Source organism: Fringilla coelebs, assembly GCF_963513975.1.
Source record: "Fringilla coelebs genome assembly, chromosome: 18".
Lineage (NCBI taxonomy): Eukaryota > Metazoa > Chordata > Aves > Passeriformes > Fringillidae > Fringilla > Fringilla coelebs.
In genome coordinates this window covers 1018040-1042413 of record NC_140044.1, presented here as the reverse complement: position 1 = coordinate 1042413, position 24374 = coordinate 1018040, and the positions used below count along the sequence as shown (strand labels likewise).

Here is a 24374-nt window from a genome sequence, read left to right as displayed (position 1 = left end):
GGGCTGGGCGGGCAGAGCGGGCCGGGCCGGGCCGGGCCGGGCCGGGCCGGGCCGGGCCGGGATGCCCCGGGGCCGCGGGGGCGGCCCGGACGCGGCCTGGGCTCTGCCCTGAGGCGCCGCCGCCGCCGCACGAGGCCCGCGCGCGCTCCCGGGGCCGCCCCGCGGTCACGTGCGCGCCCCCCGCGGTCACGTGCCTCGGCCCGCTCGCGCCCCCGCCCCGGCGGCGGCGGCCCCTCAGGACGGGATGTAGTCCCGGCCGGGGGCGCGGCGGAGGGATCCCCGCGCCGGACCCAGCCGCAGGGCGCGGCGCCTCCTAGCGGGGCCGGGGTAGATCCCACCGCCGCCGCCGCCGCCGCCGCCGCCATGGCCGCGGCCGCCCCGGTGCGCCCCGCGGGGGCCCCCCCGCGGCGGGGTCGCGTCACCGCCCGGTGCCGCGGGCGCGGCGGGGCCGGTCCCGAGGGGACCCCCGGGGCTCCCCCGCCCCCCGGGGCGCGGCCCCCTCCCCTCCCGCCGGACAATGAGTCCCGTATGCTAATGAGGGTCTGGCGTCACTTCCGCTCTTTCTCGGCCGCCATCTTGGCCCGGGCAGGCTCTGGGCAGCGGGACCCGGCTGTATTGTCTGAGGGGCCCGGGCGCTGCCCCCGCCCGCGCCCCCGCCCCGGGCACCCGGCCCAGTGACCGCCGCCCCCGCCCCCGGGGCTGCTCCGCACCGCCCGCCCCGCACACTGCACCCCCCCGCCCCGTCATTTCCCCCTTTGTCTCCCCCGCGCCGCCGGCGGCTCCGCTCCGCCCGCCCGCCCCGGGACCGGGCGGCGCCGGGGAGGGTCCGGCGGCCCCCCCCGCCCCAGCCCGCCCTCGCTGCGAGGAGAGCCCGGTCAGGTAGGTGCGAGCGCGGGTCCGCGGTGCGACCCGGGCGGGGACAGCGCCCGACCGCCCCCTCCCTCCCCCGGGCATCCCGCGCCGTGCCCGCCGCCCTGCCCGCCGCACCGGGCTTGCGGAGCTGGCATCGACCCCTCCCCGCCCGCACACATGTTGAGAAGCCTCGGCGGCTGCGGGGACCGCGGCGCTGCTCCCTCCCCGCCGCCGGCCCCAGCCGCCTCCCTTCCCCACACGGACGTGTCCCGGCAGCCCGAGGGAGCGGGACCGCTTGCTGCCGGCCGCGTCCGGCATCCCGGTGTGCAGCTGCACCGGGCCCCGCCGGCGGAGTTGGTGCTGGAGCGGCGCCGGGGACACGATGAATGGGAGCAGCCGAGGGGTCCCTGCCCGCGGGAAAAGGCGGGATCCGCCGCTGCCATCCCGAGCCGCAGCCGCGGGATGGAGCGCCGTTGCCTCACCCATCCCTGCCCTGGGCTGCAGTTACCGACACCCGGTGCTGAGACAAAGGCGAGGGACGCCAAACCCGGAGCCTGGCAGCCGCACCGGACAGATACCCCCGTGCCACGCACCCCCTTCCCCCGGCGGCTGCATCCCGGGCAGGGGTTCCCAAACAAGTGGCAGTGCTGCGCGGTGCCGGGGTGTCGGCGCACCCCCGGTGCCTCCGGGCAGCGGCCGCGGGCGTGACACCCCGGCCCCCCCGAAATCCGCCGCAGCCCGGCCGGGGCGCTGCGCGGCGGCAGCCGGCAGGGGGCGCCCTGCGCGCCGGGCACCGCTGCGGCGGGGGGCGGGGGACGGACCGGGCACCGGGCGGCTCGGGCCGGGCTCGTGTCACCGCCCGGCCGGGGCTCGCGGGCCCGCTGGCTGTCCCGACTCTGGGCACGGGGCTGCAGCAGCCCCTGGTGTGGGGCGAGCCTCGAGGGGCTTTGTCTGGGACCGCAGGGCAGAGGCCCCGGAACTCGGTGCTCCCCGGTGTTGATGGTTGTTGGGTGTATTTAGGCCGTTGGGTAGGTTAAAGAGGTTTGCATTCCTTGTAGAGAAATCCCCCTTTTTCTTAAGTTGTGGAGTTTTTTCCGTATCTGTGTTTCTATTTATTTTTGCTGCTGTTTTCTATTTCTGTTTGGAGGTGTGAGGTAAGGGAGGCAGAGGATTCCTGCCTGTCAGGGTAGCATAGCTTAACTGGCTGCTGTGCAGCTCAGCCTGGTGTGCCTCAGCAGTGCTCCCTCCTGCAGGGTCTCCTACTTGGAAAACTTTCACTTCAGGACTCTGCAAACTCATAATCACAAGCTGTCATCCTTCTAGGTGGGAAAGATGGATCAATCGGCTTAAGAAACAGGAAAGCCTTTTTTTTTCTGCTTTTAATAACAAACCAAACCAAAGCTTGGCTCCTTTGCAGATGTGCAGTTGCAGATGTTGGGCAGTAATTTGATATCAGTAGATGGACATCTACCATGATATGTGCTGAAATCTTAAAAGAGACAACAGAAGAGAAACACTCAGTTATTAAGAGAATTACACCAGATGTTGATTGGTTGTAACATAATGGTTACCCTTTCTGAAGATTATTACAGCAAATACTTCCACCTTCAGTCTAACTAGAGATGTCCTTTTTGACACACAACAAATAACTTCTTCTCCAAAACTGATACTAAACTAGATGGTTTTGCACTACTTTTTGGTAGTTAGCTGCCCTTTGCTCAACTTAGCATTATTTCAACTAGCATTCAGGAGTGTCTTCTTGGTATCCAACAGACATGAGATGCTCCCAGGGGACATCTCTGAGATCATTGAAAACTGATACCGTTTTAGTGCCCCATTACTAAAAGTAGTTTTTTTGTTTTGAATTGAAGTGCTGGTCCATCAGACAGGTTTGTAGAAGGCACCTCTTTAGGTTACCACTATTTCTGCTTCAGGGTGTGTTGTCATGAAGAGCCTGCAGTTCGCTTGTGTTGGGCTGAGGGAGGTAGCTGCTGTTGGATGTGCAGGGGAAGGTGAAAGGTGACTCATTTGCCTGCAGGTGAGACAGACCTAGTGTCACAGTTGGCAATGAAAAGTCTTCACAGGAGAGGAAGACTGAAGAGGAACTTCTGACTGTTTTGGAAAGTTCATGCCCTGCAGCATTCAGCATCAGCTGCACAAGCTCAGCACCCCGGAAGGTGTGTGTGCTCCTCAGACTGACAGAAGGAACATGATGGATTTTCTGGGTGTGCAGGGCAGAAGCTGCCAGTGGTCAGAAGTGCTCCCTGCCACTGACACACTGGTCCCTGTTATTGCCACAGTGTGTGGGCTAAGTGTGAACTCTCACTTGTTGCTGCTGCCCAGAGTCCCTGTGCTGTTCTGGGCACTGTGAGCTGTAGGGAAAGGCAGGACACGTGTTCTGGGGCAGGTGGGTTGTGCTGCTCACACATTGCAGGGTGAATAATGGCTAATTATTCCCAATTCAGCTTTGCCACCCTGTAATAACATAAATACTGAAAGTAAACATTGACATTTACAGTAGAATTCCTGGAATACAGAAATGTATCAGAATCTTATCAGTAGTCATGAGTGATACGGTCCAAATGTGTATTTTATAGCTTGTTATTAAGATGGCAGCTGATTTGAGTGATGCAAAGAAAGAAATTGAATCAAGTGATTTTGTGGAAGCAAAGATGGTGCTCCTGGGTTAATGTGTTTGTTTTGAGGTAGCTGCAAGTAGCATTTAGCAGCTTCGTAGGAAATGTGTTTGGGTGGATTTTGTGGGGTTTTATTTTCAGAAAGGGAAAGTCATCTTTGCTCCACTACTTGAGACGTTTAAGGGAGACTAAATTCTGTCTGGGAATGAACAAAGCAGTATCAGATCTGAGGAGGACTAGTTTAAAGACTGTAGGAGAGGTGCCAGGAGAGGCAGGGAACAGCTCTGGGGCTGCAGCTGCTCAGTGTGTTGTTTCACATGTGCCATTGGAGCTGCTCTACCTTCATGGGCAAAATTGACAAATTTTTAAAAGTCATTAGTGCAGCTGAATTTGTATATTATTAATGCTACATGCCATGGGATTATTCTCTTTAAGATGCATGCTCCATGCTTGTTTAAAAAGGCAGCAGCTAACTATGCTGGCCTGTGTTTAAACAAGCATCACACAATTTTTTTTTGTTATATTGAGTCAAGAGCTGCTCTGTGCCCAGATTTATATATGTAATATATATATGTATATTTAGGGTATGGTTCCTATGAACGTAATTATAACAGGATAATTTTTAATGTGGAGCTAGTTCTGCTCATATAAATAAATCTGTTGCTAGTGGCGTTTCTTGATAGTGTAAGAGATGGAGATGACAATGAAAGGTGCTGCTCTGAGTCTCTGCATTGGAAAAGAAAGAACCTTTGTTGATGTTAGTTTAGTTTTATTAAAAAGAAATCCTATACCTTCATTATATGTGGGAGGTTTACTTTGCCTCGCCTGACACATTTGGGAAGAATGCCCTTGCTCTCCCAAGCAGGATGGCCAAATGTTCCTTTGGAGCTTTCAGGAAGAACTGAAGTCTGGTTTGAAAATCAGATGGGTGTTCCAGATTTGAGTAAAGGCTTTTCGAGAGGGAGTAACTCCTGTTTATCTACCTGAGGGCCATGTGCCTCCAGGTAAGAATTCCATTGTTCGGAGCTTCACTGCAGCCCTGGTGTCAGAAGGCAAACGGGAGCTTGCATTTAGTGTCTCTGATTTCTCTGTAGTGCTCTTGAATGTGAATGAGGGTTGATGGTTTGGAGTAAGAATGGAGTAAATACCATTTTTTCTGCAGTGAGTCACTTTCAGTTACCACCATTTATATCCTTACTGGTTTGGCTTTTTAAGGTGGCATTAAAAATTATTTAGATGAAAACTGAGAATGGCTGTTGAGTCGAAGGCCTGTGTAGTTGACCTTGTGGACACATCTCACCTGCAGATGCATGCAGATCACTTGGCAAAAATCTTTCATTTAATGTCTACTTCTCAAGTTGTATCTAAAACAATTTACAAGAAACAAAAATAAAGCAACTGTTTGAGCAGCTGTTCCCCGAGGGAGTCCTCCCACTCCTTCAGTCCTGCAGGTGGAGGAAAGGGCCTGCTCTCAAGCCTGCCTTCACTTTTGGCTGTTTCTTCCCTGCCCCAGCTCCTCTCTCAGGTCTCAGCCAATGCTCTCTTTCACCCTGTTCTCCCTCTGTGCATTGATTTCTGATGGGACTCTGGATCTCACTGTGCTCGTGCTGCAGTTGAGCCAAGGAAGCTGTTGGTGAGGCAGCTTCATAGCAGCAGCAGTAAGGGGACAAAATGGTTCTGGAAGTCTAAGTGGCAAGATAGTGGTCTTAAAATGCTTTCTTCACCTAAATAGTCAAACTCAAGTTTGTGATCGTCTTTTTTGTTTTGTTTCCCCATTGCTGCTGCTGTTGTTATGAAGCCCATTACCTATCGAAGGTTCCTGAGGCAGATGGAAGACAGCAGTAGCTGAGGTGGACTAACGCTGGAATGTAGGCAGGGATTGGAGCCTTTGGGAGCTATGCTTAGACAGAAAGGGAGAGGTAAGAAATGTGCAGTGTAAGACTGAGCTGAAGCTCTTGTTTACAGCCTTTCCCCGTGTTGTAATGGCAGCGTTTGTGCCTCGCGTGTGTGAAGTGTAAGGCAAGGGAAAACAAGCAGCACCAGCCTCCTTCAGTGCCTATTTTTACCCTTGGAAAACTCAGATGCAGCCAGTTGGCGAGATCCCTCCAGTATCTGCTGGATCTGCTGTCTGAGACAGCATGCATTGGCGGGGCTTTGGATGAGCTGGAGAAAGTATTCCAGTGCTCTTTTGTGTGCCTGTGGCTGCTGAGGGCACAGCAGGGCTGCTCTGGGTGTGAATACCTGAGTGCCTGTGTATCTGTGCCTCTATGTGTGTATCTGTGCCTCTGTGTGTATCTGTGTCTGTCTGTGTGTGTATCTGTGTCTGTCTGTGTGTGTATCTATGTCTGTGTGTGTATCTGTGTCTGTCTGTGGGTGTGTGGGAGCTGCCAGGGCAGGGCTGGAGCTGCTTCCTGCTGCCCCGAGGCTTGGCCAGAGCCCAGCACCGCTGTTTGGGTGAGGGAAGGAGCTGCTCTGCCCCAGACCACTCCTCTGGCTGTATCAGGGCTCTGCTCTGGCTGTTGACACAGTGCTGATGTCAGGAAACATGACACAGAGGGCAGGGGACCATTTTCACTTGCAGTCTAATCTGGCTGCAGTTTCCCAGTCAGTGTAATCCAATCATAAATTATGTGTATATTGATTATTTGCTTTGTTCTTGCACGTTTTACAGCAACTACTGTGCTGCTTTGTTTAATTACACAAATGTTTTTGTGAGCTTTGGGTTGAAAATTTAAAGATGATTCTTGATTTAATTTAAATGGTTACTGCTCATTCATTAATCGTGCTTCTATTTCCAAAATTATTTTTATTCTGGGATTGTTCATGGTTAGCTACAATCTAGATGAGGATTATTTTGGAATTGTAGAGCATATTTATGCAGCCGTTTTTCCTGATTACTGAGGTGTGGATATCATGGTGTAAGCAAATAATATCCTTTGTGCTTCAATGATCTCCAGTCTGGATTTCAAATTTCTGCAAGATGTGCAGGCTTTATTGCATTTCACACCAAAATCTTTTAGAAATAGCCCTGAACAAGGCCGGCTCTCACGCTGAGGATGTGTATTGAATATTGATTAAACTGCCCATGTTGTGTGCATATAAACATTTATCTGTGGAGGTCTTGAACAGTCACAAAAGATATTCTCTAAGATGGCAGGAGGTGTGCAAACCTAATTCTGGAGCTATGGGTGTCTCTAATTCAGGATTTCTTGTGCCCTAGAGAATGAACACGATTTCAGAGTGCTTTTCAGAATGCAACAGAGGTTGCCAGAGTTGATGTGGCCTTTATCATGTGTGTTGAAAAGATCCCTTAGAAAACATTCAACTACAGCTACCAGCATTCTTTAACATACCTCAGCCTACATCATCAAAATCAGCAAATCCACCAGGAGTTCCCAGCAGAGCCTAGGGAAGCAGATTATTCATCGGAACAGAAAGAAGGAGTTGTGGTTCCCAGAGCAATCAAAATGTGACCATTTTGTATTTCAGATTGGGGCACAGAGCTGCCACAGTGCCCAGGACTCCTCCTGCTGAACCGAAGTTGATGAGGAAACAGTTAATTCCTGCTCAGTTTTGCAGTGAGTGTCCACACCCACCAGATGGAGCTTCGGGCTCCAGTGGAAAATTCCAGAAATTGAGCAAGAAGGAGAAGTGTGTGAATGACTTAAGAGATCCATGTCTGCAGGACTGCAAAAGGTGGTTTTATAGCCATTAAATAAAGAATGAATGGAGACTGAGGCATATCAGCCTTACTGATTCCTTTCACTACAACTGCCTTCCATAGTTCTTCCTTGGATGGGAAGTTTGGAGTTTTTAATGCAAGAGTCAAGCTGAGGCTAGGCAGCAAGCCCAAACAAAAAGGTATAAACCAGTTTCATAAACCTTTGCTGAAAATTGCCTGTAACCACTGAAACAGGATGTTAAACGTTTTTAGTCTCAGAATTTCCTCCCAAGGATAAGGTGAGGTTTTCTTTAGTACCACATTTTAGATGGACTTCTCTCCTGAGGCCATGTTTGGGTAGGATGCCCTGAGAAGTGGTGTGAAACGGTCCTTTTGTTTTGACACACAACTTGAAACTGGTTTTGGAATTGCTGATCTAAATTCTGAAGTGGTTTTTTATATTTTTAAATCCTTGGCTTTTTGACAGAGGGGCTGTTAACAAACTGCCTGTTTGCCTGGGAGGGAGAGCTGCACTGTGTCCTGTGCACAGCATGGCTCAGGTCTTACAGTGCTTTGTCCAGGTAGCAGCTTGCAGCTGGGGATTTCCTTCGGTTTGATAACCTCAGCTTTAAAGCTGGGGTTTTCAGAGGGTGTCATTTAGGGTTTGTGTTGATTCCTCTTTCATGTGCCCAGTCCTTTTTTGGGTACACACCTGAGCAGGAGGGCTGGGGCTCATTCAGCAGGTGCTGGCTCTGCACCCCAAATCCCTGCTGGAGCTGAGCTGTGAGCAGCTGGAGGCCCACCCTGCTCCTGGGCAGGAGCTTCCTGCTGCAGGTGGCCCAGGGGCCAGGCCCAGGAGCTGCTCTCAGCTGGAAGTGTCGCTGTTACAAAACAGGCTCCCTCCGGGATTACAGCGGATTGCAAGGGAGCCCTCGGTTGTCTGGCATTTCAGGTGTGCTGCTGAACTGCAAATCTCATTACCCTCACAGGAGTGTGGGTGCACAGCCCTCGCAAAACTAGGCCAGAAATGCTTAAATAAGGAGGAAAGGGAAGAGTCCCGGGGAAGAAAGTGAAAATGCTCAATGTCAGCCAGTGAGAGGTGTGTTGGGAGAGAGTCTTCAATCACTCTCTTTGTACAGGGAGCAGAGAGAGTTAATTGCAGCTCTTACTTTCAGGAAGGCTCTCAGTAGTTTCTGTTCCCCCAAATTCTCTCTTCTCTCTGATACTTCTATTCCTTTTCTCTGATATGTTTTTTTTTCTGATACTTCTATTCCACTTGCTCACTCTTCCCTGAGATAACCCTTGTGCTTCCCGTCTATCACCGTTCCTTGCTCAGCTGTCCTGGAATTGTCAGGTCTCAGGGACAGGCCATCACTGTCCTCGTGTGAATATAGAATATTCTACACCATCACACCACAGAGCATCATTTAACCTGCATACACAGAGAGGCAGCTTTTCTGTTGCTGTGGGAACCACAGGTTCATTTTCTTGCATATTTTCCCTGTATTTTAAGAGATTTCACTCAGTGTTGCACTACCAGCCTTCCTTGCAAATCTATTTCATGGCTGGCTTTTGGAGCAGGCTATGAAAGGCAGTTTGCTGGGCAAATTGTTAAAAGTTACTTTGTTTCAAAAGCAGTTGGAGTAGGGAAATAAAATACACAGTATCAAGAAACCAAGTCTTGTTTCATCTTGCCCAGGAACACAGAGCTGCTGCCAGCTCTGATGTATGATTCTGTCTTGGGCTGTTAGGTATAAACCAGTAACTTCTTCAGCTTGAAATACTGGCAGAATACTGGCTAAAATCAAAGACATTCGGATGACATAAGAAGCATGCCAGATGCTTGGGGATCCTTGTCAGCAGCACAGCACAGGGAAATGATCCTCAGTGTTTGGGAGACCCAGCATGGGATGAAGTACTTCCCTGAGCTCAGTATCATCAGCTTGATGCAGTAATTGCCACTGATCTGCTCTCGAGGCTGATGGGTCCTCTCCCAGAAGTGTGTTTGCTGCAGGGAGGACTCTCTGGGAGAGAGTTCATTTGGACTTGCTTGACACACAGGGACACAAAGTCTGCCTTCTGGTCAGAAAATGATGCAATGTGAAACAAAATAACCCATCTTTGTGTGGCTGAGGGTATGGGTGATGCTCAAATAAATAAAGCACATGCAATATTCCAATATTCAGGTTTGCTGCCATGTGAAGTATTTTAAGAATGTTGTCTTTTTTAATTTCTTAAAATGTTGTAGTGTCTTGTCTTGGAAGTGTACTTGCCAAAGAAAAGCACTCTGTACTTCAGGCTGTTCTGTCTGAGTAATCAAGAGATTAAAATCTAACAATTTATATTGCCTTATTCCCTGGCAGAGTAATTATTAATGACTCAACAAGTTTTGCTATTATAAACTTTAGATTTGGTAGTTTCAGATCTTATGGTTCTGACATTACCTGTTGTGTTTCCAGTATGTGCAAGACTGACTTTCTGCCGTGGCTGATGTCAGTTGAAGAGGGATCAGTCTTCCAACTAAGTGTGATCATTTATATGCCTTTTCCCCAAACTCCCCATCCTCTGCCAGTTTTAATCAGACTGCTTACCAGAAGAATGTGTGTCCCCAGGGCTGTGGCTGAAGGCCACAGCCACCTGTTTGATGTCCCCTTGTCATGTAAGGTGGGACCTGTTTGTATGGGAACCTCCCAGGAAGTGTCCAAGTGGCAGTGTGTCTGAGGTGCCCAGGTGCAGCTGTGCTGTGGTGCTGATGGCTCAGGTGAGGTGCTCATGGGGATGCGCCACAGCACTGCAGAGGGGGCACGGAGTGCGAGGAGGAGCGTTCCCAGCCTCTGCACTGCTGGCTTTCTGACCTGGGTACCTGAGCTGAAATCTGAGCGCTGCAGAGTCCCCCAGCAGAGGAGCACAAACCTGCTCAGACTTGCTGCAGCGCAGCTGCCCTGCCCAGCCGAGGCAGGGGCTGCGGTTTGTACCTGTCAATGTGACACTGCCCTTATCACACCTCTTATCTCTTGTCTCTGCTCTCTGTTCTGTCCCTCAGGATATGAGCCTTCCTCTGTGCCCGGGCTTTGGGCTCCCCCAGGGGGTGTAACAGAGCCCCGAGGGGGCGTTCTGCAAGGAGAATTGGCTTTGGAGGCTTGTGCTTGAAACTTGTCCAATGAGTCTGAGACGCCCAAGCACCATTCATTTTGGAGGTAAATGCCTCATCAGAAGTACTGCAGAGATGGGGAGGAATAAAGATTTTCAGTTGCCAAATTATGGGCAAAAAAAGGATAGTTTTGACTGTTCACTTCCAAGGTTTGGACATTTTGAACTTAAAGGAACACCAACTTGGATTCTAGAAAAATTGAGAGGTTGGGAGGCTTTGGGTTCAATCACTCTGGCAGCTTCACTGCAGATTAATTGGTTTCCTGGTTTAAAATTCTCCCTCTCCTGTCGGTTTAAAACCATCAGAGGTGAAAGTGAAAGCTAGTTTAGACTGCAAGAGAGATGATTCTGGAATGCTAAACAAACTGGAGGAAACACTCTGACTTGGGATAGGAAAGTTCAAAGATCTGCAATTTAAGTTGGATGTCCCTTTAAGTTATTCCTTGGAATATGACATTACTTATTTGAATCTCAAGTGAAATGTTTAATTTTGGAAATTCAGCTGAAATGCTCTTTATTAAGGTATTTTCTATCATTTGTCTATAAACTGATCAAAGTGAGCTGTATAAAGGGAGGGGAGAATCCTGTGAAAAGATAAAAACAAAGGGGGAAAAGCTCCCAACAGCAAACCAAACAGAAACAAATGAAAGAAAATATAACAATGACAGATTGAAACATTGCTACTTGCCTTGGGTGGGGGAGGGAAAGTCATTTGCATGATGTGTTTCATGTTATTGTTATTGAAATTGAACCAGGTTACTGATAAAATTGTAATGATAATGTACATTTACAAAGTTAATGAGTTAAGTTTGCTCTAATAAACAGCAGTAATGTCCTGGCACCCAGCCCACAGAGAACTGAAACTATGGTACAGATTTGCAGTGTCTGGGTTGCACTGAGGGTGCTGAGCCTGGGTTCCTGTTGCTTTTTGATTTTAATGCCAACTGTTACTGAGAAATATTTAATACCCAAACCCAGGCTGTCTGGTAGAGAGCTACCTAGCCTTTTAATGAAGTAATTTTTAGCATAATCTGAATTTTATGTACTAATGTGTTACCACACTGCATGAATTTTTTTTTTATTATGGTGTTTGACTCTGCTGCAGCCCTTCCCTTGAAGCATTATTATGGATATTAAGAAATTTGGGGTTGAATTATTGCAATGAAAGCCATGGGATCATGATACAGATCTAACAAAGGCAATAGACCAGAGTAGAAGGTTAAAGTGTGTGGGGTGTATTGTAGGGGAAAGGAACAGCTTTTAGAATAAGGGTTTGAAACATTGCTTTTTCTGTAGGAAAAAGATGGAGTATTGCATGCTGGGAACAAGTGCTTTCCATAAGGTAGCTAAATTTTAAAAGTACATTTATTTCATTTTGTTTTAGGCTTTGCTTAAGTATTGTAATCTAGTAATTTTGTCCTTTCTGCAGTTTTCATTTTGATTAGACCTCTGCAAATCTTTCTTCAAAACTTAACAAAAACCCAACCAAAGAACTCAAACCTGGCCTACAACTGCAGTTTTCCTTTTCTGAAACATTGCTCAGTGTGTACAGAAAAATATTAAAAGGTTATCAGTAATGGTATAAATTCTTCCATTATTTTAAAATTGCAGGTACTAACACATTTGAAAATGTGAATGTGTTGGGTGACTACAGAGAAATGACCAAAAGTAAATACAGTTTGTTAAATGTAGTCTCCATTGACACCTCTATAGAAACAAAAAGCCCCGAGCCTTAAAACACCAACCCCAAGAAGCCCCACCCCTCAGGAATGCTGTCAGCAGAAACTCCAAGTAAATAGTCTCATTTTTTTTCCCTTTGTTCCTGTGAATAGCAAGACATAACACACTTGGAGGAAGTCTGGGTAGATGAGTCAGGACTTATTTCATTAACTGCAGTTAAATGTTTTGGCCAGGTTTCCCCAGGAAACAAAGCTTACACAATTTTTCAGATTGTGGCTTGTCTCCTAATCCCCCTTCCCTCCTCCCAGCCAAGAGAGCCATTTTCACCCAAATTGAGTGGAGATGGAGGTCTGGAAAGAAAAGTGAGCAAGCACCTTTAAGTTGGATTAAATGTATCTCTCCAGGAAGAGAGGGGACTGGTTTGAAGGTCCCCAGGTTCCCTTCACGCCTCTGTCCACCCACAGCCTGCTCCTCAGCGGGAGCAGCAAAGCCAAGGGGCTGCCAGAGGCTCTGGGGGAGGAGGAGCTGCAGGGAGGGGACAGAAATGCCACTGCCACCCCTCAGCCGGGGCTCCTGGGGTCACTGCCCGTGCTGCTGAGGTGGCCCCTGGAGCTTGCCCGGCCTGGCCTGACCCAGCTCGGGGCGAGCCCAGGCTCAGGAGGGAAGAGGAGGAGCAGGGCATTGCCTGAGTGTGTGAAGTGTGGAGCTCCAAGCGAGCTGTTGTGCCTGACTGAGTGCATGTACAGAGTGCATTATTCCATGGATGCGATATTATTGCAGGTACAGCAGCAGCTCATGATGCCCCGTAAAGCTTTTCTTTCCCAGAAAGAAAAGCAGGCTCGTGCCAGGGAAAGGGATATGTTAAAAAAGAGGAGGAGGCGACAAGACTATCTCAAAAGAAGCGTGGAGCCGCAGAAAAATACAGAAACAATAAAATGGCACAGGGATGATGAGAAGAGGAGAGAAAATGAGCAAGTTAAGGACAAAGATATCAAGAAGCGGTGGAGACAGGATGAGAGAGAACGACGAAAGAATGTGGACGCTATGAATTGGCACAGGGAAGAGGAGAAGAGGGAAAATGAGCGAGGTAAGGACCAAGAAGGCCAAGAACCAGCAAAGAAAGGAGAGGGGGAAGGAGCACGGAAAGGCTGGACCTTGTGAAGCAGCAGAGCATGATGAGGGGGAGAGGGGAAAACAGAGTAAGAGCAGTTGTGTTTCATAAGCATGCGCAGAAATAACAGCGAATAGTATCTTTTAGTTCAAAATTGTTTAAAAATCTGTGTTAATGAACTAGAGCTCTTACACTGCTGATTATTTTAGTAAGACAAGATTGAGCTGAGTCACAATGGGACAGAACAGGCTGGGTTTGTACCTTGCTTATACAAATGTCTGTTTTGCATAGTTGTCCACACCTAATGCTTTGTTCAGCAGGGTAGTTGGTAATTCTGGTTGTCAGATCACCAAAAAGTTCATGTTTTCTCAGTTTTCATAATAGGAATAATGAGAACATTAGGAAGGGAAGGGTGAACTTCGTGTCCTCATAAGAGATGGTAAAACTGATGCTATATTTCATTCTTTTTAGTCACATACAAGAGGGTTGTAATTGCATCTGCAGTTTTATCCTGAGGTCACTTGTTTAGTGAAAGTTCAATGGAAGTGTAAATTTCATGGAACACTTTTAAGAAACATTCAGCTCAAGAGATAAAAAGAAGAAATTAGAAGACATTAAGAAGAAATTCTTACCTATGAGCCCCTGACAGAGGTATCCCTGAGAAGCTGTGGCTGCCCCATCCCTGGAAGTGTCCAGGGCTGGGTTAGATAGGGCTTGCCCAACCTGGGATAGTGGAAGGTGTCCCTGCCCATGGCAGGGGAGAACTGGATGAGCTTTAAAGTCCCTTCCCACCCAGGACATTCCATGATGATCTTATGAAGAAATTACCTTAGTGCAGGAGGGGTAGCTGGAGTGGCCTCTGTGAAGAGCCCTGGCCAACTCATACAGGACTGGGGTGCCTCAACAAGATAAAAGGCACTGGGCACTAGGGGGTTCGTTTACAGCTTTTGGGGAGTCCATAATTGGTTTTCACTTGCCATTTCCCAGTGATGCTGTCCCCAGACCCTACTGTGGGCAGGCTCCTGCTCAGTGCAGTGCTCAGGGTCCCCTATGTTCTGTACCAGCTGCTTGTAGGGATGCTTCCCTGGCAGCGGGCAGGATGTGGTGGCATTTCCAGTTAAGCATAAATACAATTAAACCTAGAATAGATTTTCTAGAAAACTAGAGTGCGGCTGTCATGGTTCCTGTACACAGCAGCATCTTCCTCCAGATGATTTCTTTAGGTCTTTATTTCTGGCTGAAAACCATTGTTTTACTCTGCAGCCTGTGATAGTAGAAATCCATTGTGCTTCGTTGTTCTCTACCAAAGCTGAGACATTGGCCAAGCACAGGGAGCACCCTGAATAATGTCCAGGCATGAAAGGAACAGCAGGGCACATCTGGAATATTGGCTGAAGATTTCAGCAGAGTTGGCTGTGTTGGTGTAAAGCTGGTGCAGCTTCCTAGAGTCACAGCAGTCCTGTTCCCTGTGGGTGCTGTGGAGCTGCACATGGGAAGATCCCCCATTTCCTGAGTCAGAGCAGGAGCAGCCCAGCACCTCTTACCTGGGGCATCAAGGGGGGTCCTGACCAGGGCCAAAGTACAAAAACCCACTGGAGAATTAAGAATTCAGTTGCACTAAAAGAGAAATGTAGGGCCAGGTGCAGGCTTTCTGTCCTTTATCCCCTCTGATGATTTGACTGCTGTGAGGGTTTGGTGTTTCTCCCTCTGTCTCTGCAGGCACACCTTCTGTGGGGTCAGAGTACAGTGTGGGGCTGAGATCCGAGGGCTCTGTGCACTGGCCCAGGAATGTAGTGAAGAAAACATTCACTGTTGCAAATGTGAATACTTGGAGTGTGGTGCTTCTAAGTTAGTTATCTTCTGCTCTTTCATAGCTTGTCTTTTCTGCTTCCATTTGGCTACTGAATTGTTCTAGGAGTCAATACCTGGCTGTGGACAAGACCTTTGTGCTGGAAACTGCACAGAAGGAGCAAAGGAAGGTTCCAGATACTGCTCACAATCACTGTGCTTCCTTTGCCATTCCCTTGTGGCTGGTGCAGCCAGACAGTTGGTGTACACACATACTGGACATGAGGGAGAGCTTTGGGATAAGCCTTCTGAGGCACCTGAGGATCCTACCTGGGTATTTCTAGTCAGGGCATTGTTGGGGTTGGTTTTAAGTCATTTATTCATTCCACCCAGCACTTCAGTGTAGATTGATGTGGTCAGAGATGCTCCAGGTGTCTTCCCTTAAATATCAGCTTTTGGTCAGATAAGGGATGCCTCATTTCCAGGGCAGCATTAATGCCTAGATGATGATTTGAGAGGCTGCTTAATCCCAACTGTTTTTATGTCCCATCCAAGGAGGTGCCAGCAGAGTGATGTTTACATTACAGTTGGAGTTACTTGCTGTAAATAGAAATGGATGGAGATGCTAAAAGCTTTTGTTGTAGTCACAGCCTGTAATAATACCAGACTATCTGGCTCTCCACTCACTAAGATTAAATAGTCAGACATTTCCTAAATAAAATTAACTACATATGCCTAAGGATGAGGGATTTTGTTACAATGAGGGGAGCTGGATTCAGCTGTCCAGCAGAACTTGCAAAGTAAGGTTGATATAAAAAGCTGAAGTTTGAAAGTTCATGTTTCAGGTGTGAAGATCTAACTCTGTCCTCTGCTATGGTGGGTGGTGATAGGAAGATCCAGGGAATTTCATGTCTTTAAAATTTGACTGAGGCAGGCAAAGGGCAGAGGCAAGAAGATGCTGCAGATAGACCAGAGATGTTGTTTTCAGGCAGTTGGAAATAATTTGCTTTCTTGGAGTTTCTGTATATCATGGTAACTGTGGCCTGTTCAGCTGTATTAGAAGTTCAGTGGCATTTTGAAATTAGCTGCTAGATAGATACCAAGCAGTATTTTGAGACTTGTGGCTGACTCAGGTGTACAAGTGATTGGTGCCTAAAGACAAGCTCTGCACTGACTCTGGCTGTGTCATGAGACAGTGCTTTTCTTTGCAAGCACAGGGCTTCACTTTTCAGGTGGGGACTTGGGATTCGAAGAAGGCAGCCCAGATTGCCAGGAGCTTTAACATGCACTATGTTCACACACTGCTCTTTCTGTAGTTCATATTAATCACCAGGAATAACATTTCTGATGATCTCCTTGGATTTGAAATTCACTTGAAAATATTAATTCAAATCCTGACTATACTTTACTGAGCTGCTTCACTGATTTTTTTTCTGAGAAATGGGATCATGCAGTGACTGGAGGTATTTCTGAAGCACTGAAATCTCTCTTCATGTCTTTAAAAGGGACCTGGCTTGCTCTAGGTTGTATTAGACATTGTTTTTACAGTACAGATGAGGATGGATAGCGCATAGGAAAAGAACAGTTCATAGGCTGGATTCCCTTTCAGCTGGGCAGCCCCAGCCAGGCCCAATGGAACTGTGGGCACTGATGGGAGGGAAGCTGACAGTTCCCAGGGACATGGAGAAGTTTAAGCCATCTCTTGTACTTTTGCCAGTGGTTTCTCTCTCTGGAGGGATCTGGCCAAGCTTTCAGGTGCCCCCTTCCTAGGAGAATGCTGCTAAACAGCTTCAGCCAGTTAAAGCTCTGAGTACAGTGGAGGGACGAAACAGCATTAATTTCTTACCCTACTGACAGCAGAACACAAGAAGCATCTTTATCACTGAGAGACACCGAAATCTCTTGCAAGACTGACACAGACCTTGAAGCTCAGCTTGCCAGTTTTCAGATCAGTTAGGATACATTGTTCAGGAGAGAATTGAGTTCTGAAGTACATCAGTGTAGGGGTTGGTAAAGACAGACACTCTAAAGAAATGAAAGTTATTTCCAGAGGCAGCCCATTGCTCCTGCAATAGCTGTTCCATCAGTGTGTTGGCCTTTCAGAAGTGCTCTCTGCACACTCCTGGGCAGCCTCAGCAAGGAACAAGCCAGAGAATGTAACAGTGTGTTAGGGAATGGTACAGCTCTGGTGCCAGTTCTGTGGGGGAATGAGGTAGACAATTACTGATAATGAAAAGTGCAGCATTATCAGACAAAACACATTTGACTTAAACCTTTTCTCTTGCTCTTCTTTTCCAATAGAAACTATGTTCCAACTTCCTGTCAACAACCTTGGCAGTTTAAGAAAGGCCCGGAAAACTGTGAAAAAAATACTTAGTGACATTGGTTTGGAGTACTGTAAAGAACATATAGAAGTAAGTATGGCACCTCCAAGGGTTAGAGCTAAAGTGCTGCAGAGTTAGGGGGTCAGGGAGATATTTGTGTATGCCATGATTTTTGTTTAGACCTGTTTAGGTTCCACACAAAGTAGAAATTAATTAGAAACTTGAGATATAATGTACCTGTAAACCCTTCTGGAAACATTAGTGGCTACTGAAATCCAGGAATGCTGGAAGAACCAGGATGGGTGTGGGATGTTGGGGCAGAAATGGGTCTGAGGTTTTCAGGAAGTGTTTGTGCTGCAGCCGGTCCTGAAGTTAGAGAATCACCTCTGTGCCTGGGTCAGTTCCTGCAAGGGAAGGGTGTTAGTGCTGCTCTTCTGGACAAACTCCATCCCTGAGGCTTTGCCTAGTCTTTCAGTGTCTCTTTAAAGAGCATTTAAATGAGCTGTGTAAGAAAAAAATGCCAGTCCTTCCTGCTTGCAGGATTTGTGGAGCAAGTCTCATGTTTAAGGGGAGAATTCTGAAATGGGGCAATGTTACTTGCACTCTTCATTTCAGTGGAAGTGCTATTTTTGAGTCCTTTTGTACTGCTGATGTCATGCCAAAGGTGAAATGCCAAAGAAATGCTTCGTAAGATAATTTTTTAAATAAGAATTAGAAGTCTTGGACATCACACATGTCCAACTTTAAAAGCTTCCTGTGTGAAATTAATTAAAAGCCAAACAAAACCAATCAAACAAAATAAATACCACACCACCACCGCCAGAAAAAGCAGCCAAAAAGACCCCAAAGCCACACATCAGTTTGGGAACACTTTTCTCCAGGATTGCTTTTGGAATGAGATGAGTTTGTAAGTAAGGGTTGGGCTGGTCAGGAGGATGAGTGGTGAAGATGTTCTGCAGGTGTTTTGTGATATGGAGAATATTCAGAGCTCTTCCCCTCCCAGGAGGTGCCCTCCAGACTCCCCACTGCCCTGAGTGATGGTCTGTGCCTTGGCCAGCAGCACCTGGGAGGGTGCAGGGGTGCTCAGGGATTGCTTCAGGGAGCCCTTGGGCCTTGCTTCTGACTCTCTGTCCTCTCTTCCCATCTTCCCTTCTCCAGGATTTTAAGCAGTTTGAACCTAATGACTTTTATTTGAAAAACACTACATGGGAGGATGTGGGACTGTGGGACCCATCGCTTACAAAAAACCAGGTTGGTAAGAGTTTCACTTGACACTGAGGCTGGATCTGGGTCATGCTGAAGGGCATTTCCCAGACATGCCAAGAGCTTTTCCTGCAGTTTTCCTCACTGATTTCCAGGTGTTGGCAGCTCAAGGGGCAGCAAAAAGCTACCTGCTCTTTTTCTTACTTTTGTTACGTTGTTCCTGGTGTGTGTCTCAGGAGCCTGGGTGGCCAGTGCTGCAGAGCTGGTGGGTCCTTACTCAAGTCCAACAGCTGCACCTTAGGAGCCCATTCCCACCTGTTCCCAAGCCTAGCACAATTTCACCAGCCCTCTGGCCAAAGGATCAACAACTTTATACAATTGGCAATGAGTCTTTCACCTTTCCTTAGATGTTTTATTCCTGGTTTCCATCCCTTCCAAAGCTGTTTCCCTGGATACTGCTGCTGGACAGTGCAGGGTCACTGTCAGTGCAGCTCTGGGTCCCGCAGGCTGTGTCCCACATCTACTTTGGGCATTTCTGGTTCTGCACAGCAGCTCAGTGACACTGCTGCTGTGATGTTTCTGAGCCAGTAAAAAAAGAATTCTGAGCTGAGCCAGCACTGGAGGGAGGAAACGATGCTGTTGGTTCAAGCAAGTGGTGTGGGCTGCAGCAGCCTCTGCTGGGGCTGCAGGACAGTGACCCCAGCAGTGACAGGTCAGAAACCTCTCTACAAAGGAATCCCTGTGTGAGCACCTCAGAGCTCAGGTACTGCTCTCAGAGGAAACTGGGACCCATCCTGTCATGGATTCCTACTGTGAATCTGAAAATTACCATTTAGTACTGTCTTGCATAAAATACACTGATGTCCCTTTTTCTAGGTAACCCATAATAGAAATTGTAATATAAGAGGAGACAGCTCTTGGTTAGTTGGTTTTTTGGGGCCAGTCTCTACCAGGTGTGTGAGGCTTCAGCAGGTGGCCAGAGCAGATATTCCAGCTTCCTTCTACAATGCAGCTCTCCAGCTCCCTCACCTGTGACCTGTGTGTAGCTCTGTGCACAGGACTTGTTCTGACACTCAGGAGGAATCTCTGTAACTGTGAACTCCCTGTGTTGCCCCACCTGAAGTGCCAGGCTGCTTGTGGCTGTCCCTAAGGCCGGTGGCACTCCAGACTGTGCTACAGCAGTTGACAAGAGCTGCATTGGCACCATGTTAAATGGGACAAAAGCTGCAGGCAAACTACAAGGGTGGAATTCCCAAATTTGTTTTTGTTCCTCATTTGAGATTGATTTTAAAAAATAGGTTTGTTCCTTGATCACAACGAAGAGGCTTGGTGGCTTTAAGGGCTTGAATAGCCTGTGTCTTGGTAAGCTTACATCCTTCTGTTCACCAAAAAAAAAAAAGTTTGGAATTCCATCTTTGCTATTAAAGTGTGTAATGGGTAAAGACACTGAAATAGCTGAAGTTACGAATCCATATTACATTTATCAAGTTTGGCAGATTCAGGTGGGCAGTATCTCATCTGGATACAGTCTCATTTCCTCATTTCAAACAGTCCTGCTTGGCTTTCCCCCAGAAAGGAGCTCACAGGGACCTTTTCTTGCAGCTCAGCTGCAGGGAGGAGGCTTTTTGTGACCAGTAGGGAAAGACACTTCTGACTCAGCCTCACCTGCCAAGGTCATGGTTAAACCCTTGAGGGACATCTTGGCACTCACCACATGATGTGTATGTTTTAGGGGCTGATCTGCAGGCCAGAAACAGGAGAGAAGCAAATTGCAGGTTTGAGACAATTGCAGGGGGCTTGTGAGCGTTGTTTAGGAAGGTTGTGTAGAGAATACCATGGGTGTTATTTTGCTGAGAAGTGCGGTTGAATATTCAGTCTGTGCTCTGTTCTCTGTTCAAGGACTATCGGACAAAGCCCTTTTGCTGCAGTGCATGTCCCTTCTCCTCGAAGTTCTTTTCAGCCTACAAAAGCCACTTCCGGAATGTTCACAGCGAAGACTTTGAGAACAGGATCCTGCTCAACTGCCCCTACTGTACCTTCAACGCGGACAAAAAGACTTTGGAAACGCACATTAAAATATTCCATGCTCCCAATGCCAGTACACCGAGTGGAGGCATCAGCACTTTCAAAGATAAAAACAAACACGAGAGCCTTAAACCCAAGCAGGCTGACAGTGTGGAACAAGCTGTTTATTACTGTAAGAAGTGCACTTACCGTGACCCGCTCTACGAAATCGTTCGAAAGCACATTTACAGGGAACATTTTCAGCACGTTGCTGCTCCTTACGTAGCCAAGGGAGGCGAAAAGTCCCTCAATGGTGCAGTTCCCTTGAGCTCCAGTGCCCGAGAGGAGGGGGGTATCCACTGCAAACGATGCCTTTTCATGCCGAAATCCTACGAAGCTTTAGTCCAGCACGTGATCGAAGACCACGAACGGATCGGATACCAGGTCACGGCAATGATAGGTCACACCAACGTAGTGGTTCCGAGATCCAAACCTTTAATGCTAATAGCTCCCAAACCCCAGGATAAAAAGCCTATGGGACTCCCTCAGAGGATGGGCGCCCTCTCTGCTGGCAGCGTCCGCTCGCTCTCGTCACAGCAGATGATGAACAGACTCACTATACCAAAGCCCACGTTAAATTCTGCAGGAGTCAATATGATGTCAAATGTCCACCTACAGCAGAACAATTACGGGGTTAAATCAGTCCCCCCCAGTTACGTTGGTCAGCCAGGGGGGAGGCTCAGCCTCAGTGGCAATGCACCTGTTTCTCTTTCCCAATCACAAAGCATGAAACAGTTTTCAGCGAGTGGCAATGGAAGGCCTTACACTCTGGGAGGGGAGCAGAGGTCCCCGGCCTCAGCCAGGTACTCGCTGCAGTCTGCCAACTCCTCCTCGCTGTCGTCGGCGCAGCTCAAACAGTCGTCTCTGTCGCAGTCCCAGGCAGCATCCAGAGCTCTGGGTCAGTCTGGCTCCAAATCCCCCATGGCTGCTACAGGTCCTTCCGCTGTCAACACCTCATCCACGCAGAAGTGGAAAATCTGTACAATCTGCAATGAGCTGTTCCCCGAAAACGTGTACAGCGTCCACTTTGAGAAGGAGCACAAGGCCGAGAAGGTGCCCGCGGTGGCCAACTACATCATGAAAATCCACAACTTCACGAGCAAATGTCTCTACTGTAACCGCTACCTGCCCACGGACACGCTGCTCAATCACATGCTGATCCACGGGCTGTCCTGCCCCTACTGCCGCTCCACCTTCAATGACGTGGAGAAGATGGCTGCCCACATGCGCATGGTGCACGTGGACGAGGAGATGGGACCTAAAACTGACTCCACCCTCACCTTTGATTTGACATTGCAGCAGGGCAGCCACACGAACATACACCTCCTTGTCACCACCTACAACCTGCGGGATGCTCCTGCCGAATCCGTAGCTTACCACGCTCAGAACACCCCCCCGGTCCCCCCAAAACCGCAGCCCAAAATCCAGGAGAAATCTGACGTACCCGTCAAAAGTTCTCCACAAGCAGCAGTGCCCTACAAAAAAGATGTGGGGAAAACTCTGTGTCCTCTGTGCTTTTCGATCCTAAAAGGCCCCATCTCTGACGCACTGGCACATCACCTCCGGGAGAGGCACCAGGTGATTCAGACGGTTCACCCCGTGGAGAAGAAGCTGACCTACAAGTGCATCCACTGCCTGGGCGTGTACACGAGCAACATGACGGCCTCCACCATAACGCTGCACCTGGTGCACTGCAGGGGCGTGGGCAAGACCCAGAACGGGCAGGACAAAGGGACATCGTCCCGGCTGGGCCAGTCCCCCGCGGCCGCGCCGCTGAAACGCGCCTACGAACACATGGAGTTCCCCCTGATGAAGAAGAGGAAGATGGACGACGATGACTCCCCCTCTGCCTTTGAGGAGAAGCCTGAAGAACCTGTAGTTCTAGCACTGGACCCCAAGGGTCACGAAGATGATTCGTACGAAGCCAGGAAAACATTTCTTACAAAATATTTCAATAAGCAGCCCTACCCCACTCGGAGAGAGATCGAAAAGCTGGCCGCCAGTTTGTGGCTCTGGAAATCTGACATCGCATCTCACTTCAGCAACAAAAGGAAGAAATGTGTCAGGGATTGTGAAAAATACAAACCTGGGGTGCTGCTGGGCTTCAACATGAAAGAGCTGAACAAAGTCAAACACGAGATGGATTTTGATGCTGAATGGCTGTTTGAAAACCACGACGAGAAGAATTCCAGGGTCAATGTCAGTAAGACTGTTGATAAAAAAATCAGCTTAGAAAAAGACAATGACAGTTCCTCAGACAGCTACGAAAACCTAGAGGAGGAATACAGCGAGAGCCGCAGTCCCTTTGGCCAGCGCGTCTCTGACATGGGTGGGAAACCCTCGACAGACAGCACCGTGCAGGACCCCCAGGACAGCTTAGCCAAGGAAATAATGGAGGAAAACACACTACAGTCTCCAGAGAAGGCTGAGCAAAAACAAGAGGAAAGCTCTAAATACGAAGAGATGATTGCTGCTGAAGAGCCAACAAAACTGGTGGGTGACGTTTCAGATAGCGAAGGCGATCAGGATGAGCAGGATGATGCAGTGGAATGGAAGGATGGAGCTTCCCAGTCTGAAAGCGGGCCCGGTTCCCAGCAGGTTTCGGATTTTGAAGATAACGCGTTGGAGGTAAAACCAGAAGTGTGGACAGATGAATCTTCCCAAAGCGAAGATGCCGGGAGCAGTAAACCCACTGTGGAGGCCAAGGGGGGTGGATCTGAAAGTGATGAAGAACAGTCAAAGTGGAAGAATCGTTCCTATGGAAAAGTAGAAGGGTTTTGGTCCAAGGACCAGTCGCAATGGAAAAACGCCTCCGAGCTGGAGGAGAGCCTGGCCAGCGAGCAGATGGAGTGGCAGAGCAGCACAATGGACAGCGAGGACGGCGAGGGCTTCGGGGCCGTGGGGGCCGAGCCCATGCACGGCAGCCTGCCCGGGGTGGAGCTCAGCAGCCAGCAGGCGTGAGCAGCTCTGCTCCGTGTGCCGCTGCCCGGGCGCTGCCGCCCCGCCAGCTGCTCCTGCTGCCCGGGCCCATGTACAGATCTGCTGGCCCAGGGGCCGGGAGTTCCTGCTGGGATGAGCACAGTAACTTAATGTGAAAATGGATACGCTGGTGGCTCCAGAATGCACACAGAGAAAAGCAGAGGATTATTTTATCTGCATTTTCAACCCTCCTTTCACCTTGTCCATGTTGAGTTGTGTCTTTCCAAGAGGCCCCTCTCCGGTAGCGCCGTGCCAGCGACCCGGTGCCCTGTATAGCAGACTCTGGGGAAATGGAGTTTTCATGTATCATTCTGAATAGTTGAAATGTATATTTGTACAGTCTTTTAGACCTATTCAAGTGAAGCTTATGGAACTGTTCTTGTGTACCCATCATAGATCTGTTTCTCTTTTTTAGTGTTGCCCTGCTGTGTAATAAATGCTGTATCTAGTTTCCCTAGCAAAGCTTGAGACTGCTCTAGTATGAATTTTGACAGACTTAGTTTTTGCACATAACCTTGTACAATCTCCAACCAGAGGCCAGCAACATAAAAATATATCTGGGCTCTGTTGTATTATAGAATTTTCTTGTTCTGAATATCCTTGACATGACAACTGATGACAAACATATTTCAGAGCCATTTTCTGAAATCTTTTAAGCTAAAAAAGAAAAAATCACATGCAAGAAACAAGTTTGCAGCTACTAATTTTGACACCTTTTAGATCTGTATAAAAAGTGTATTGTGTTGAAACAGCACACTGAGACAAAGTGCTGGGTTTGGATATTTAGTTTTATCTTTAGTTAACACCAACAAGGTGTTGTATTCATTTATACCATCTAATATATGACACACTGTTGTAGTATGTATAATTTTGTGATCTTTATTTCCCTTTGTATTCTTCATTTAAGCATCTAAATAAATTGCTGT

The 24374-nt window shown here is 48.5% G+C and overlaps 1 protein-coding gene across 6 annotated transcripts; it reads left to right on the top strand.

The window, feature by feature from the left end:
- Positions 1 to 713: 713 nt before the first annotated feature.
- On the top strand, positions 714 to 24374 carry ADNP (activity dependent neuroprotector homeobox). Of its 6 annotated transcripts, none has more exons than XM_084217797.1 (8): positions 714 to 879; positions 6978 to 7066; positions 10193 to 10346; positions 11596 to 11641; positions 12760 to 13066; positions 17180 to 17292; positions 18361 to 18453; positions 20305 to 24374. In XM_084217797.1, exons 4-8 carry the CDS (start codon positions 11603 to 11605, stop codon positions 23428 to 23430), a joined length of 3678 nt encoding a protein of 1225 aa, XP_084073923.1. In that variant the 5' UTR covers positions 714 to 879; positions 6978 to 7066; positions 10193 to 10346; positions 11596 to 11602; the 3' UTR covers positions 23431 to 24374. The 6 variants fall into 6 exon arrangements, with proteins under 6 accessions (XP_084073923.1, XP_084073920.1, XP_084073922.1 ...); XM_084217794.1 differs by having other exon boundaries at positions 6978 to 7349; XM_084217795.1 differs by lacking the exon at positions 714 to 879 and adding an exon at positions 5350 to 5407 and having other exon boundaries at positions 6978 to 7349.